Below are 15,445 nucleotides of genomic sequence, written 5' to 3'. Positions count from 1 at the left end.
GATTTCTGTGAAAATAAATCAACACCATTTTCTATTGCCATAGAATGAAGAAATATATTTTGCAGGTACGATTTTAGCTAATATTTAGTGCAGGTAAAGATAAATAATAAATGTAGGTGCCATTTTTTCCGTCCGTGGTCACGTGGCTCTTACCTCCATTAGTGATTTGTGCATGTTCTTGAGATCCACCAGGTTGAGGTTACCAATGAAAGGCAGCGGGGCGGGTCCCGGGGGCATTCTGAGCACTGACTTTTTAGAGCCAGCCCAAAAATAAAATAAAAGTACAATACAAGTGACTAAGCACAGCAGAGAGCTGGTGCTCATGCTTTGTAGAAGAAGGTTTAGGACAGTCATGGTTGGCAAACAGAGGCCTCCACCGTATGTGCTCGACCAGCTGCTGGAGTGTGGTAACCTTACCTGGGCAGCCTTTATATACAGGCACATTCCATCCTAATAGAAACGCCTTCATCTTAACAGTTTACATACTTAACTATTTCAGTGCTCACATTTGGAGTGTTACATAGACACAAGTCATCTGATCCAGTGGTTAAAATGGGAAGGTACTGTCGGGTACTGAGTACCTGCACTTCTTTAATTTGAAGGGGGGTGTACTTGCACCTTTCAGCTCTTCAACAATACATTTAATAGGAGAGTACTAACTCCTCTCAGGAGCAAAGAGTTACTCTGAATGAAGAGTACCAACACTTCTGTATTTCCATTTAAAGCACTGGTGTGATCCTAATAACAAGTAGCGCCTTGGTACACAAAAAGGTCCGTCAATGAGTAGACCTGCCGACTTTGGAACTTGAGAGCCAGGTTCGAACCCTGGTGTCCACTCACCATCCTGTGATTCTGGGCAAAATCACTTAATCTCCACTTTGCCTAAAAAGCATGAACTGAGCTTGTGTAATTAAACCTGGTTACATTAAGCACTACAAAGCATGATTTTGTGTGATATAAAACTGCAAATAAAAGTAATAGTCTGCTCAAATAAAACTGTAAAAGTACTCAATTAAGAAGGTAGCATCTAAGATCTGTGACGTAAAATCATCCCCTCAGTTTACACGCTTCATATTCATCCTGCAAATGGTCTCTATGCGCACCACATGTAAGCACAACCACTCAGTAGGCGCTGAGAGGAAGTTCAGAACCACTGGTATGGGGGACTAAATGAGTTTTCCACAAGACGGTTTATAGCCTCCCCCTGTAGTACCGGTAAAATGGTCTGTGCCCATGGTCATACAAATAAGGCTCTATTAAGAACTGGTCTGATTTAATAACCTGGCAAGGAGGAAGTAGTAGCCCTCTACTATGGACAGGAATACTCTTAGGGGCAGATTACCACGGGGTCGTGGCGGTCTCCCCCCTGTCCAATTACGAGTGCGACGGTCGGACCGCCACAGCCCCGCTGCAGCCGCCAGGGAACCACTGTTCCCTGGTGGTGTTGTGGCAGTGTAGACCGCCGCGGTCCCACCAGGCATATTATGAGATTCCTCTCCGCCCGGGTTTACATGTAGGTTCTTACTCCATGTCAACCCTGGCAGAGAGGGAACAAAGGGGGCCCTGCGCCCTGAGAATGCACACCAGTTCCTGCACGGCATGGACTTTAGGAAAAAACTTAAAACACATTTATTCCCAAAAGTATGATTTGGCCCCTCAATTTCATCCACCTACCTGTTACCGTAATCCTTAGCGCCGTGACATCCTCCGGGATAGATGTTGCGCTTTACAAATAAATAATTAAATAAATAAACTGTTTTTGGCTTTCCCATTGCTGTACCTGGTTTTTAAAGTCATCGCCATGGGAACGCAAAAAAAAGCCTGCCACACATGAGTTACACTGATAATCTGGCAGGCAGCCTCACCACGGGATTGGTGATGCAGCGACAGGGCGGACCCGGCGCCGTACCGCCAAACTCGTAATCGGGCCCTAAAGGTTCATCTCTAGTCTTTCAGAGCCAGGTGTTTTACTTTAATTCAAGATGCTGACACATGCCTACAAGGCCCTCCACGATCAAGGTCCTGCATATATCTACCACCGCCTAAACTTCCACCAACCCTCCAGACACCTGCTCTCTGCCTCCCTTGCCCTCGCACACACACCCTGCATCTGCCGTTGCTACAGTGGAGGAAGTTCCTTCTCTTACCTTGCCGACTAGTCCTGGAGCAACCTTCCCCTTCACCTCTCTTCAGAATTCAAAAAGGGACTCAAGACCGGGCTCTTAAATTATCCCAGCAAGTACCTAGCAACTGGGTACCCTCGTGGGTGAGTAGTGGCACTTTATAAATCAGAGTTAATGACTGATTGACCGGGTGCACCTCCTGTCAACTCAAAGACAATGAGCCTGTGGGTGGTAAAACACAGTCTCAGACACCACACATATTAGGAGAGTGTGATACAGATTTGTATACTTTTACACAGTGTCAGTACTTTGCAGGTTGAAGTACTGAATGAATGATTGAATGAATGAAAGAATCAATAATTGTATCGTTCAGTTAATTAAAACTTACAATTAAAAACAGACAAAATAGATTGCTTCATTAGTTAACACCACAATAAACTTACAACAGTCCTTATATTTTAAGGTGGAAGTAAAAATAACTGAATAATAGTGGGACACAGTAATTAATCCACAGTAAAATGGCATGTTAAGTGGGAAAAGAAGAGTAGAATCCAAATCTAATTTTCAAAGAGTCATTTCTTATATGGGCCCTTTTGGCAAATAGACAGCTTGTAAAATCTACATGTTTCCAATTGAAGCTATGTATAGAGAGTCAAGTATAGAAGTGGATATGTAACAATGAGAGGTAATTTTAACATAAAATAACTTAGGGCCCGATGTAGGTAGCCCTTTACCGATCGGAATCGGCCGAAAATACCGATTTTCGGCCGTTTCCGATCGGTAAAGGGCCATGGAGATGTAGGGGCACATTTTCGGTAATTTTACCGATTCGTTATCATTACCGAATAGGTAAATTTACCGAGTCGGTAATATTTACCGATTCGGTAATGATAACGATTCGGTAAAATTACCGAAAATGTGATGTAGGTAGCCTATGTTCCGGCTGCACATGGCTTACAGAATCGGTATTTTACCATGCAATACAAATCCATGGTAAAAAAACGATTCCTGTGTACATGCACATCTGTGCATGTACACATGTGCCATGTGACAGACAGACGTGCCCTTAGGGCATGTCTGTGTGCCACATTGCACACATGGCCTTTTTGGGGGTGCTAGAGGGTGTCAAAGTGACACCCCCTGCACCCTTGTGAATTCCTTAAATACCGATTGGGTAAATACCGAATCGGTAATGCCTAATCATTCCTATGGGCTTCAAAGCCCATAGGAAAGAATGGGCATTACCGATTCGGTATTTACCCAATCGGTAATTAATGAATTGTTAAGGATTCGGTAACGAATCCAGATGTTGGGACCTACATCCCATTTACCGATTTTAAAATACCGAATCGGTAAGATTCGGTATTTCAAAATCGGTAAATGGGATTTACCTACATCGGGCCAATAGTTCCTCAAAATCAGATATTTTTTATTATTTTAGCTGCCCATCCAAGATATATGACTATTATTTTCATAAGCTACTAACTGCAGCACTTCTTATTAAATGTGCTGTCTGTTAGGTGGAATTCCAGGGCATGGGTGATGCCTCTGTTCAAATAGACATGGACACTGTATTTTTGGGTTCAGTCCCTGATGGAGGACCAACCACTGATCATAATTTGTTATTAGGCCCATTCAGTATTTGCTAATGCCTAGAACACTTTGGTGACAATTGTTGTACTAAGCTATGCGAGAACTAATACATGGACCAACTGATTTTTTCATAAATTCAGCAGCTTCAACACACCTATACATGATATCCCTGCTTACACGTTGCTGCAAATAAGGTGGTTTTGTTATCACACCTGGTAAATGTCATTGTCTGGGGATAAGGCAGTGCTTAATTTGTGCTGGTGGTTTACAGGGCTCAGCACCGGCACTTAATTGTCAGCTAATGACAGTCTACCACATGGTGGCACTGTCTGTTTCATATTGAGATGAGCACAACAACCGTGTTCATTGACTCAGTATTCATTACAAATGAATAATAATAGTCTCTCATGCCATTATGATAGCTATGGGGTGCCTGAAATAGTCTGAATTGTCACACTTGTAGGAGTGCGATGGTTAGGTGTTATCCTAGTCCTGCAATTGGCAGTGCTGGCACGGTTTGGGCGGTGCGGGCTACAGTGGCCTTCTGAGAAGGGCCAGGGCACTTCATTCTTTACAAATTAAGCACTGTGGGAAAATGAAACTTGAAATGAGGCACAGCTCGCAGAAATAGCATTTAACATACCACGTTTTGCTTTTTTCCAGGCCTTTTCATCCAATAAATGTCAGCAGGTTTGACCATTGCAGAAAGCATACTACACCACTCCAGGTGATAGTAGGGGCACTGGAAGTATGGATGTGGGAGGTGCTGCAGCTCCGCAAAGTAGCCCTGCCGGAGTTCAGAAGGGGATTATGAGGCCTTTACATTTTGTTTATATCTTGTGTATTTGTTGTGAGTTCAAAAGGAGCGGTCAAGCATCATGCAATGTGTTCTGACAAATGAATGCTTACATAACTTGGAGATTGGTTGTTCAATTTTCCTTTCCTTGATAGCGGATGGAGGACATTTTGTAATTTGAAACCAGTGAGAACCTTGCTGGAGTAAAAAACGTATGAAAGGAAAAGCCTGCAGGATGGCAATTGTTTTCTAACACACAATATCTAAATATTTACATATTATTATTAATTCTTTATTGTTTGATTAATTAAAATCTTACAATATTGTACCAATCATTTCTGCTATAAAAAGGCCCAGTTCTAAAAAAATAATAAAAACATGAATAGATAAATCAATCTTTCATATTATCAAATATGTTAGACTTAATAATACTGATTTCATAATACAAATTACATTTTATATACATCCTATATTACATCTCAATTCGATTTTGCTGGTCTAACTCTGTTCTTAATATTAATAAAAAACTTTTTAAAAGCTGGGTTCAGTAATATATCATCTCTATACAGGCATCTTATCAGTGCTTGTCTACAAGTCCGTATTCCTCGTAAGTTAAAATGCCGCTTAAGCATGGATTTTCTTTCAGTTTTAAGTTTCGGGCATAGACACAGCAAATAAGTAATGTTCTCTTCTCCCAATTTACATAAGCAACACATTAAATTTACAAATATTTCAAAATATAACATCAGCCAGAAAAGTTTAAATGAGGCACATTTTCTATTTGTAATTATGAAGTGTGATGGAAACAAAGATCTTAGCAGGATCACAACAAACCAAAACACTCTACTTGTGTAATGTATAAATGATAATTATGTGCAGAAAACCGATTTCCACATATGGTTGTTAGCGCACTACATAGGTTTGGCAGTACAGCTGCATGACTGATGCAAATTTAGTAAAAGTAATATAGCTTGGAATAAGGAAGATATGGCTTTAATCTGTTTGTTATGCATTGTTGATTCATGGTTTTTTAAAATATGCTTATAATTGATGTTTTATCTTTATTATTTGTTGATTTTAAATTTGTAAGATAGTTTTACTTTTATGGTTTCATTACCGAATAACGTGGATGATGATGATATGGCAAATAGAGTAGCGAATTTAAAGGCTAATTTACTTCTATAAAAGGCAGCATCCTAGCCCATGCTTTAGTCATATATTTAGCACAAAGTGCTCCAAAATTCACCACTGGACACACTCTACTTTCCAATCATTCTTCCGTTTGGGTATGCCTCCTTTACTATACTTTATGTAACACGTGGATTTTTTACAACTTATCTGGCACAACATTTACAACCGCACCTCCACTCTGAAAAGGGTGTATGACGTTACAACACATACTTTTACAACCCATGCCTTTACAACGCATTTTTCACATCGCAACATCCTTTACAACGCATTCCATTACATCGCATGACACGACATGGCATTTTAAGAAACTACCTTTAAAACGCATTCCATTACATCGCATACTACCTTTACAACGCATATCATTACAACGCATACCATTACATTGCATTTATGGTAAGCATTGGATAGTATAGGGGTAAAAATGACTATTCTACCTCCAGGGGTGCAACAGTAGGGTAAGTGTTGGATAGTGTGGGGGTATAAATTACTATTCTAACTCCAGGGGGTGCAACAGTAGGGTAAGTGTTGGATAGTGTAGGGGTATAAATTACTATTCTAACTCCAGGGGGTGCAACAGTAGGGTAAGTGTTGGATAGTGTAGGGGTAAACATTACTATTCTAACTCCAGGGGGTGCAACAGTAGGGTAAGTGCTGGATAGTGTAGGGGTATAAATTACTATTCTAACTCCAGGGGGTGCAACAGTAGGGTAAGTGTTGGATAGCGTAGGGGTAAAAATTACTATTCTAACTCCAGGGGGTGCAACAGTAGGGTAAGTGTTGGATAGTGTAAGGGTACTATGAGTTGTAATGGTATGCATTGTAATGACTGCGTTGTAATGACATGCGTTGTAATGGTATGCGTTGTAGTGTCATACGATGTAATGGTTGCATTTAATGGCATGCGATGTAAGGGATGTTGCGATGTAATGACTGCGTTGTAATGGTAGTGCGATGTAAAAGTTGCGTTGTAAAGGTTGTTTCCCTCTGAGAAGTATTTCAGCGCTACTGCACGAAAAGCATTCCCGATCTATTGGACAAATGGTGCAGTCACAATGGCGAAGAAGATGCCTTCATGTTCGACTTTTCTGTACATGACTCATTCTCGAGGTTAGACTACTAACTACTTTTAAGTCAACTCAGCCACTAGAGCACTAAAAAAACATACTTGCCATGCACACTCTAGGCCCACTCCCATGCTCTTCTTTTGAAAGCAATTTTCCCATATTCTCTATTTACATAGGTTCTTCTGGAGGCAGGGCAGAAGGAGACTATAATGACAAGTGTGGCATCCACCGATGAATGTTGCTCTACTTTCTAGTTTCCTCTCCTTTTGTTGATGATTGATCTAGAGGACAAAATCAATGAACGATTTGGTAGTGGTGAAACAGTTGTCAACCAATCATAAAGCATCCTTTAAACTTCCCCAAGTTCCATGATAAAATGCAGCTATAAATGCTTTATTTCGCTATACTGCAGCTGATTTTAGTTGACTGAATAACTTGATATAAGATTTTATTACTTTGGTCCCTAAGAGGGATAAAAGTACCATATGGCTCACCCGGGTAGTCTGTTTTTGACTGAACAGATCTTTAAATTTCTCGATGAATACATCATAATGTTGTAGGCAAGGACTTTGGTTTAAAAAAGCAAGTTTCGCCCCCACCAGAGCATACCCACTACCCAGTTGTGATTCATAATTGCACTGGAATGATGGCAGTAATTCTTGGCATATCATTGGCATGATGGGACCAACTTCAGGAATACTGCTGACACTCATCTATGGCATGATGATATGCACGTATATCACAATGCTTGCCCTCGCATCATGGTAACACTTCTTGCCACATTATAGGCTTCATTTGCATGCACTACCAGTTACATACAACCAAAGCTGTGAATGGGAGTTTAACATAATATTTGACAGGCAGACTAACTGAGACTCTGTGCTTCACATTATGTTGATGGCATGCCACACTACCAGTATCTTTAAACATTTTAAATAATATCCATCCATCCATCCATGCAATTATTAATTGTCCCACTCATCCTGTCTTTCAGCAACCCTGGCATTCATGGACTCTGCCATCAGTTTTTCAAATCACAAAAGCATTCCTGCTTATACCTGGAATCCACACAACCAAAGAGGCAATCAATGATTTAAGGAAGAGGGTCGCCTAATGGAAGACCCATTGGCTGAGGCAAATGTTAATTTTATTTACTAATAGGAAGCCAGTAAATTGAAAAATAGAAACATCACTTCTCAGGAGACCCAGCCTCGTCGCCATCATAAGCCCGCCAACCTATGATCAGGCACAGTCGGCGCCCAGACAAACTGGGCCAATGATAAGGATGGATGGTCATCTCACCTCATGAGCAGGACTCAGGCTCAGACTTATCCAGCAGAGGTGATCAACATGGGACCCAGCCCCAATCACACCAAGACCACAAAAAAGGACCACAGAAGAACGGGACGCACAGAACGGCAAAAGATACAGCACAAGGCTACAGAACGGTAAACTAAATGAGGCCTAACCCTAGCCCTGGAGGATAATCCATCCCCTTTGAACACTAAAGTACTGAAGCCCTGACCAGTTCCAACCTCATAGCTCTAAACACCAGCAAACCATAACAAACCATATCACTCATCCTACGCGCACCACGTGCACCAGAAGGAAACTCCAGGGCATCCAGTGGAAGAGCAAGAACTGTTATCACACCTGGGCAGCCAAGAATTAGAGGATATGTTAACAGCCTCCTCACAGGACCCCCAACCCGGCAGCATTCACACAAGACGGAGCAGCAGCTTCCTGAGAAACTGGAGGAGAAAACGTGAACCCAGGCAGGGAGGACTGACCAAGCAAGGTAAAAACCATGCAGCTCCTGGTGGAGGCACTCAAATATCAATCACTCACTTTTCAAACAGGCACAGTCTGACTCGCTTGGTGCACAACTTAGCTGCAGATGTGGCCCAGTCGTGAACAAACTATCCTCTCTCCCTTCCATGCTTAACAGTCTATGCAAAGATCTCAAAATGGTGGCTATGAGCAGATATGCCCGCAACAAAATGTGCTAATCCTGCACTAATTCCTCCAACCAGCTGTCCAGAACAACCTTCCAACAAGATCCTAGGGGACAGAGGGGCAAGAGGCCTAAACCCACAAATGGGCCACCTAACTGCCATGGTTCTTTCACGCCCCAAGATGTGTTAAAATACAACTGCGGAAGGAGATTTGCCCCCAGAAGTTGTCCAGGAAACAAAAACAAATGCAAGGCAAGGACCCCAAAGGAGGAAGGACTGTAACCAAAAGCTTGTTCTAAACCATGCAAATATCTGTCTCATTTTCAGGCCTCATAATTGAACAAAAACAAGCACATTCATGGAACAGGTTAGCTGATCATCAAAGCTTTTAGGGGACCCCAACCAACATCTAACTTAAGAGGCCCTTAATCAGCAAGGCTCTGAGAGGAATCACTCAGCTACCCCAACTATTATCCAGGGAAGCTCCATAATTTCAGCCAGCACACCACTTGGTGTACAAATGAGGGACCCTCAGAGGAAGGAAAGGCCAAGGCAATAAGCAGACTGAGCTCAGGAGGTGGGTCACACAATGACTCTGCAGACACCAGGAGCACTGCTAATTGGCCACTCTCCTTAAGGCCGGTCCCAGAAACAAGATTGTGGGAAACCAACACTAGGCAGCAGGCATTCCCGAACAGGGCCAGCAGACCAGAAACAGTGCACACCCCTGAGGAGACCATCTCCAGACAGCTATCAACAACATCCCTACAGATACAACAATAGATAGATAGAGTTCAGAAGAAAGGATCCAAATGGCGCCAGAAGGTCATGGACTCCTACTCAGCACTTAGGCGTTATATTCCACCAGTACCAGGATGCATCCAACATCACTGTTACAAGGGCAAACAGGAGGAGATCTGATGAATGGGACCTAAAGCGGCAAAGAGACACAGGCCAGGTATTTCTCACACAGGAGCTACGACCTATCAAACCCAGGAACCCACTAACCGGCCGCCTGACACAAACATTATTACTTTCATACCCAGCTACAAATCAAGAAGTAAGGGCAATATCCTGAACAGAGGCAACATCCTACTGCTGCTATCACACATTTCCACCTTACCCAGCCTATGCACGACGGACCACCTGGCAATAGAATTAATTCATTCTTAATCACCGCTGATGGGCGAAGCTACAAAGACAACCCGGAGAACTACATCAAATGCACAGAAAATACTTGCAGAAAGATCTACTTTCGAGATTTGGGGTATAGGCATCATCCCCTTTCATGAACTAGGCTACCCCTCCCCTATGTTAACATCAGACCAGGGCAGTGAGCAAGTTAGCCCGAACCACCAAACCTGCTTAGTCCTCAGAGGAGATCTGAGGCACTCACCGAGAAGGACGAGGTCCAACTAGGGGTTATTGGAACACAACTGACTTAAATTACTCGGATACCGGTCTTAGGTGGATCGCCAGATCTACAAGGCAACCAATGACAAGCACTGGAAATAGTAGCAGGATTCAAGCACTGCAAAGATCGCCTTCGGATGTGTAAATGGAGCGTAAACAGTCTCAATAGCAAAATCACAGACTGGGATTTTATCTATTACATCATAAGGTTCGATATCATCCTAATGCAGGAAACCTAGCTGGCTGAACCACATAATTTGCAGGGATACATGACCTTCTTCATGCCTCCAGCTAGAGGGGCAAAGTATGGCCACTTACAGGGCGGCCTGGCGACCTACGTTTCAATAGCTCACATTGCATCAGCTACTCATTTACACTCCACTTCGACTCAGAACCCGGTTACTGAGATAATAATCATAACACTTACATCCACCCGAAACACAAAGCTGCTCGACAGATGGCCAATCAGCTTGTGGGCATAACCAAGAGAGAATCGGTGAACATTGTCCTCACCGAGGACTTGAACTTACACCTGGGAACCTCACAAGATGAAACTGCTGTTGCTCAAACCTCAATCTGGGACATACCTGTGCAAGGAAGGTACAACCAGGGCTGCCTGACCAAGGTTTGAACAGGTCTACTGGATGATCTAGAGAATCTTAATCTGAGAGCTCTCAATGGCAGGTTTCAGGATGATAATCCACCGGCGGCCTCCTACTACTCCTCGTCCACTTGCACGACAATAGATTACACCTTTGTCTCTCTCCCATTGTTCTAATCGGCTATTTCATTCCACCTAGGTAATAGAGATGACAGCAACTATCACCCTCAAGAGACAATCCTATTAACAATCATGCCCATCTTTAACAGGGTGAAGGAATTTCCTAACACCGTTTTCACAGTCAACTACAAGAGGATTAAGTTTGCTCAGGCATCCATAGAGCACCTATCTCAGCCTGCAATGGCACTCCTAAGGGAACATGAGGGCTCATCAGAAAGTGAAACTGGGGGGGCGTGGCTTGAGCGCCGCACAGGATGGCGGCTTGATGTCGGAGCTCCGCTAACCGACCACCGACGCCGGCAGCTATCTCCGCACATACCGGACAATTACGGACACCACACGCAGCTTTGGGTGTTGGAGCATGAGGTGAGCAGGAGGACCTGTGCCGTTTTCATCTACTCCAGCGACATGCGCTCCTCTCCACAGTGACGCGGTTCGCTTTTTCGGCGGCCGCCATTTGCTTTCATTTTGCCGCGATATTTCTTCGACCGGCAAACGCCGCTTTTATGCCTCAGTGTCTCCTCTAAAAGACTTTTTACCGTCAGCCTCTTACCCCAATAGCCTGCACACATTGCAGAATGCCTCCCCAGCTGCTACCTTCCTTTTTTACTTTTTGACGTGCAAGCGCCATTTACCTTCACTCTGCCTCAGCACTTCACGCTGCATCTTCCTAGACGGCGCCTCTTCCCACCGCAGTTCAACATGCGCAACACTTGCAAGTCTGCCACAGAGTTTCTCAATGCGCTTTACCACTGCAGTAATCTTCCTCACGAACATTGACTCCATTACAATATTTGACTTCCTGGATATACTGTGTATCCCCTTCACTGCAGTTCTTGTCCATGCACTTGGATTTAATGTTTCTTGACTTACTGTGATATTCTATTGACGCACAATATTTATTTCTTTATGGAAGTTCTTCTGTGGAGGAGCAGTGTGATGTACAACTACCAATTTGCATAATTTGACTTTATCTCAGCATTGTTGGGCGCATTTACTGTACGCATTTAACAGTGTCACATCACAGGGCGTATCCCTCGCATTTTATTTATAACATCTTTCTCTTGGGTTCTGTGGTGGCACTGCTATTTTCTCCTCGGCCTTTTATGGGGAAGTTGCGTACTCTCAAGCTTACTGCTTCTAAGACCAAACCACGTCTTTCCTCAGACTCTGACTCCACGACGCAGAACATGGATGATCCTGTTTCCCATAAACCGGACGTAACCCCTGGAGCAATTCCTAAAGCTACTCCCTCAAGTAAGCTTTTGCAACCTGGTTCAACGAAACGTCTGAAAAAAGACCCTCCCTCCCCAGGCTCTTCATCGCACTCTGCATCTATGGATCTTATCCTTGAGGAAATTCGTGCGCTCAAACCCTTCATGGCTGAGACTACTAAAACTTTGCAATTTCTTCACGACAAAAATTTTGGATCTTCCTCCTTCCTCTTCACTTAACATTCAGCGTGCACATAGACTTGGTCCTAAAGTGTCCACCAAACCCCGTGGAGTCATCATGCTGTTCTTACAATATACTGACCTCCTTCAAGTACTTTCAGCAGCAAAAGCTAAATAACAAGTTATATGGGAGGGTCATCGATTATATCTTTCTCAGGATGTGGCTAAAGTGACGGCTGATCGTCGGAAACAGTTCCTTGATTTGAGACCTCGGCTGCAAACTCTCGGTGCCAGGTTTGGTCTGCTTCACCCATGTCTCTTCAAGGTGACCTATAAAGATAAGACAACAACTTTTGAAGATCCACAAGTCCTTCAAGAGTTTCTTCGTCATCATGAAACCGACAGCATGGACACTGCAAGACCTGTTTAACCGCCCATGTTTCACCATGCTAGACTAAATTGTTTGCCTTTTTGTTAACCTACCGTATCTTGTTTTTGTTTCTTCTGCCCTGCTGACTATATCTTGCCCTAGTATTGTGCAGTTTATGTATTTTGTATTTCATATGTCTCTTTAACATCCCTCTTAAATTTTGTCTTCTTACAGATCCTCTCCCCCTGTTTCTTCACCCCGGTGTATTTATGCATCCCTTCAATTCGGTCCTCTGCTGGTTCCTCAGGTGTTCGGTGGCGTGGGTTTCCGTTGTCGATGTCGTCTTCCTCTGGCGTCGTCACCCCTCATTCTTCGTCTTCGTTCTGTATCTGTTGGTATGTTTCTACATACTTCTCACATTTTTATATTTTTTCTAATGTTCTCTTTTACTATCTTCTTTCTTTACTCTTTTCTCTCCCTTTTCCTTCTTATATTCTCACTATTTTCTCTTGATTTCTTTCTCTTACATACTTTATTTTTACATTCTTACCACTACTCTCTTATCTTTTCGACTCACTTTTTTACTCCATCTTTACTTTCATATCATTCTATGGTTGATTTATATTCCGTGTAGTTACTTGGAATGTTAAGGGGTTAAATAACCCCATTAAACGTCAACGTGTTCTAACACATTTGACAAGGCTTAAAGCTGATGTAGCCCTCCTCCAAGAATCCCACCTTTCGGAAAAGGAGGCTATCAAACTCAAACGTTGCTGGGTGGGACAGGTTTTTCACTCTCCTGCTTTGGGTAAGAAAAATGGTACTGTTATATTGTGTCATAAAAAGTTAACAGTTTCAGTTATATCTCAAGAATGTGATGTTAATGGTCGTTGGGTTCTTGTAAATCTTCTTATTGATAAAATACCTATAGTTATTTTCAATGTTTATGCTCCTACAGGGGTTGATAAATTGTTTTGGCCTGCTATTTCTGACAAACTTGTTACACTCAATGAACAATATGTTATTTTCGGTGGTGATTGCAACCAAGTCCTAGACCCCTTTTTAGACAGGAATTCCAGAGTTAAGTTTGTTCCCTCCAAAATGCATTCCCAATTCACTACATCTATTCGTAATAACGCTTTAGTTGACATTTGGAGATTATGTAATCCTGACCTTAGAGAGTACACATTTTATTCCCCCACTCATCACTCCCAATCTCGTATTGATTACCTATTCCTCAGCAAACCCCTAGCACAACTTGCCCTTCACTCAGCCATTGGTTCCATCTTAATTTCAGACCACGCTCCCGTCTTTGTTGATATTGATCTTATTCCCTTCTCTCCTCACTCAGGACGTTGGAGATTTAATAACTCTTTACTCCTCGACTCCAATTTCTGCACTCAATTTACAGCTTTTACCTCTGAATTTTTTACACTTAATCATCTCCCTGATTCTTCCTTTGTCATGGTGTGGGATTCATTTAAAGCGGCTGCTAGGGGCTTTATCATTAATTTCGTTTCTCAAAAGAAAAAGCAGTCAATTTCTAAGTCAACTCAACTTTTGGATAAAATTAAAAAGTTAGAATATGCTTATTATAATTCTCACTCTGAATTTTCCCTTCGCGACCTTATATCTGCCAAATTTGATTTTAATAAATTTACCACAAACGCAGCATCAAACTCTCTCCTTAAATGCAACTCTCGCTATTATGGTGGTCAAAATAAAATGGGCAAACTTCTAGCCAATTATCTCAAGGTACGAAAAGAAAGAACAAAAATTGAATCTCTACAAGGTCCGGCTGGAGTTTCTCTGTTTAAAGACAAGGACATATTAACTCAATTTGTTTCCTTCTACCAAACTCTATACACTCCTGAATCTAGTCCTGATCCTATTGATCTTCTTGCTTATTTTCAAGACATCCCCTCCCCTCACTCCTCTCATGTTGATTTTCAACCACTGGATTTGGATATTTCTCTCTCTGAAATTTCACATGCTGTTTCAGTCCTTCGTCGTGGTAAAGCGCCTGGGCCTGACGGTTTCACCATAGAATTCTACAATCATTTTTCCTCCCTAAACTACTCCTGTTATTCCAATCCTTTGTAGAATCCGGATCTTCCCAGGGAACTTTTCAAGAAGCATTAATTTGTTTAATTCCCAAACCAGACAAAGATCATACCTTATGTAAAAACTATCGCCCCATCTCCTTGGTAAACACAGATTATAAAATTTTCGCCAAAATTATAGCTCTTAGATTAGATCCTCTGTTACCAGAACTTAGTGGCCCTGAACAATCAGGCTTTGTTAAAGGCCGTTTATCGTCAGATAACTCTCGTGTTTTCTTTAACATTTTGAGTAGGGCCTCCTCCCTTCCTAGTCCATTGGCTGCCATCTCTCTTGACGCCGAGAAGGCTTTTGATAGAATAGGTTGGGACTTTATGTTTCAAGCTCTTCGTTGGTTCGGTTTCTCACCTAAATTCATTTCTCTTATTTCTTTACTTTATTCTAGCCCCCATGCTTCAATTTTTGCTAACGGTATGACTTCCGATTATTTTCCCCTTCAAAGAGGTGTACGTCAAGGATGCCCTCTATCTCCTCTTTTGTTTATTTTAGCTTTAGAACCCTTTTTAACTAAGATTAGACTTGATGAAAATATTTCTGGTTTTCACTATGGCTCTCAACAGCAAGTTAAATTATCTGTATATGCGGATGATATTTTATTCTATTGTTCAGACCCTCAATCAACTTTACCTTCCTTTCTAAATCAA

The 15,445-nt window shown here is 42.3% G+C and overlaps 1 protein-coding gene across 1 annotated transcript in view; it reads right to left on the bottom strand.

The window, feature by feature from the left end:
• Positions 1–354, bottom strand: part of LOC144785087 (cytochrome P450 2K1-like) — a 104,764-nt gene extending 104,410 nt beyond the window's left edge. The window contains exon 1 of the mRNA XM_078664191.1: positions 154–354. Within this exon, the coding sequence (XP_078520317.1) occupies positions 154–354 (201 nt within the window). The remainder of the gene's footprint in view (positions 1–153) is intronic.
• Positions 355–15,445: the final 15,091 nt, after the last annotated feature.

The sequence above is a fragment of the Lissotriton helveticus genome, chromosome 10 (assembly GCF_964261635.1).
Source record: "Lissotriton helveticus chromosome 10, aLisHel1.1, whole genome shotgun sequence".
Lineage (NCBI taxonomy): Eukaryota > Metazoa > Chordata > Amphibia > Caudata > Salamandridae > Lissotriton > Lissotriton helveticus.
The sequence above is the reverse complement of the archived record's forward strand: the minus strand, read 5'-3'. Positions and strand labels throughout refer to the sequence as shown.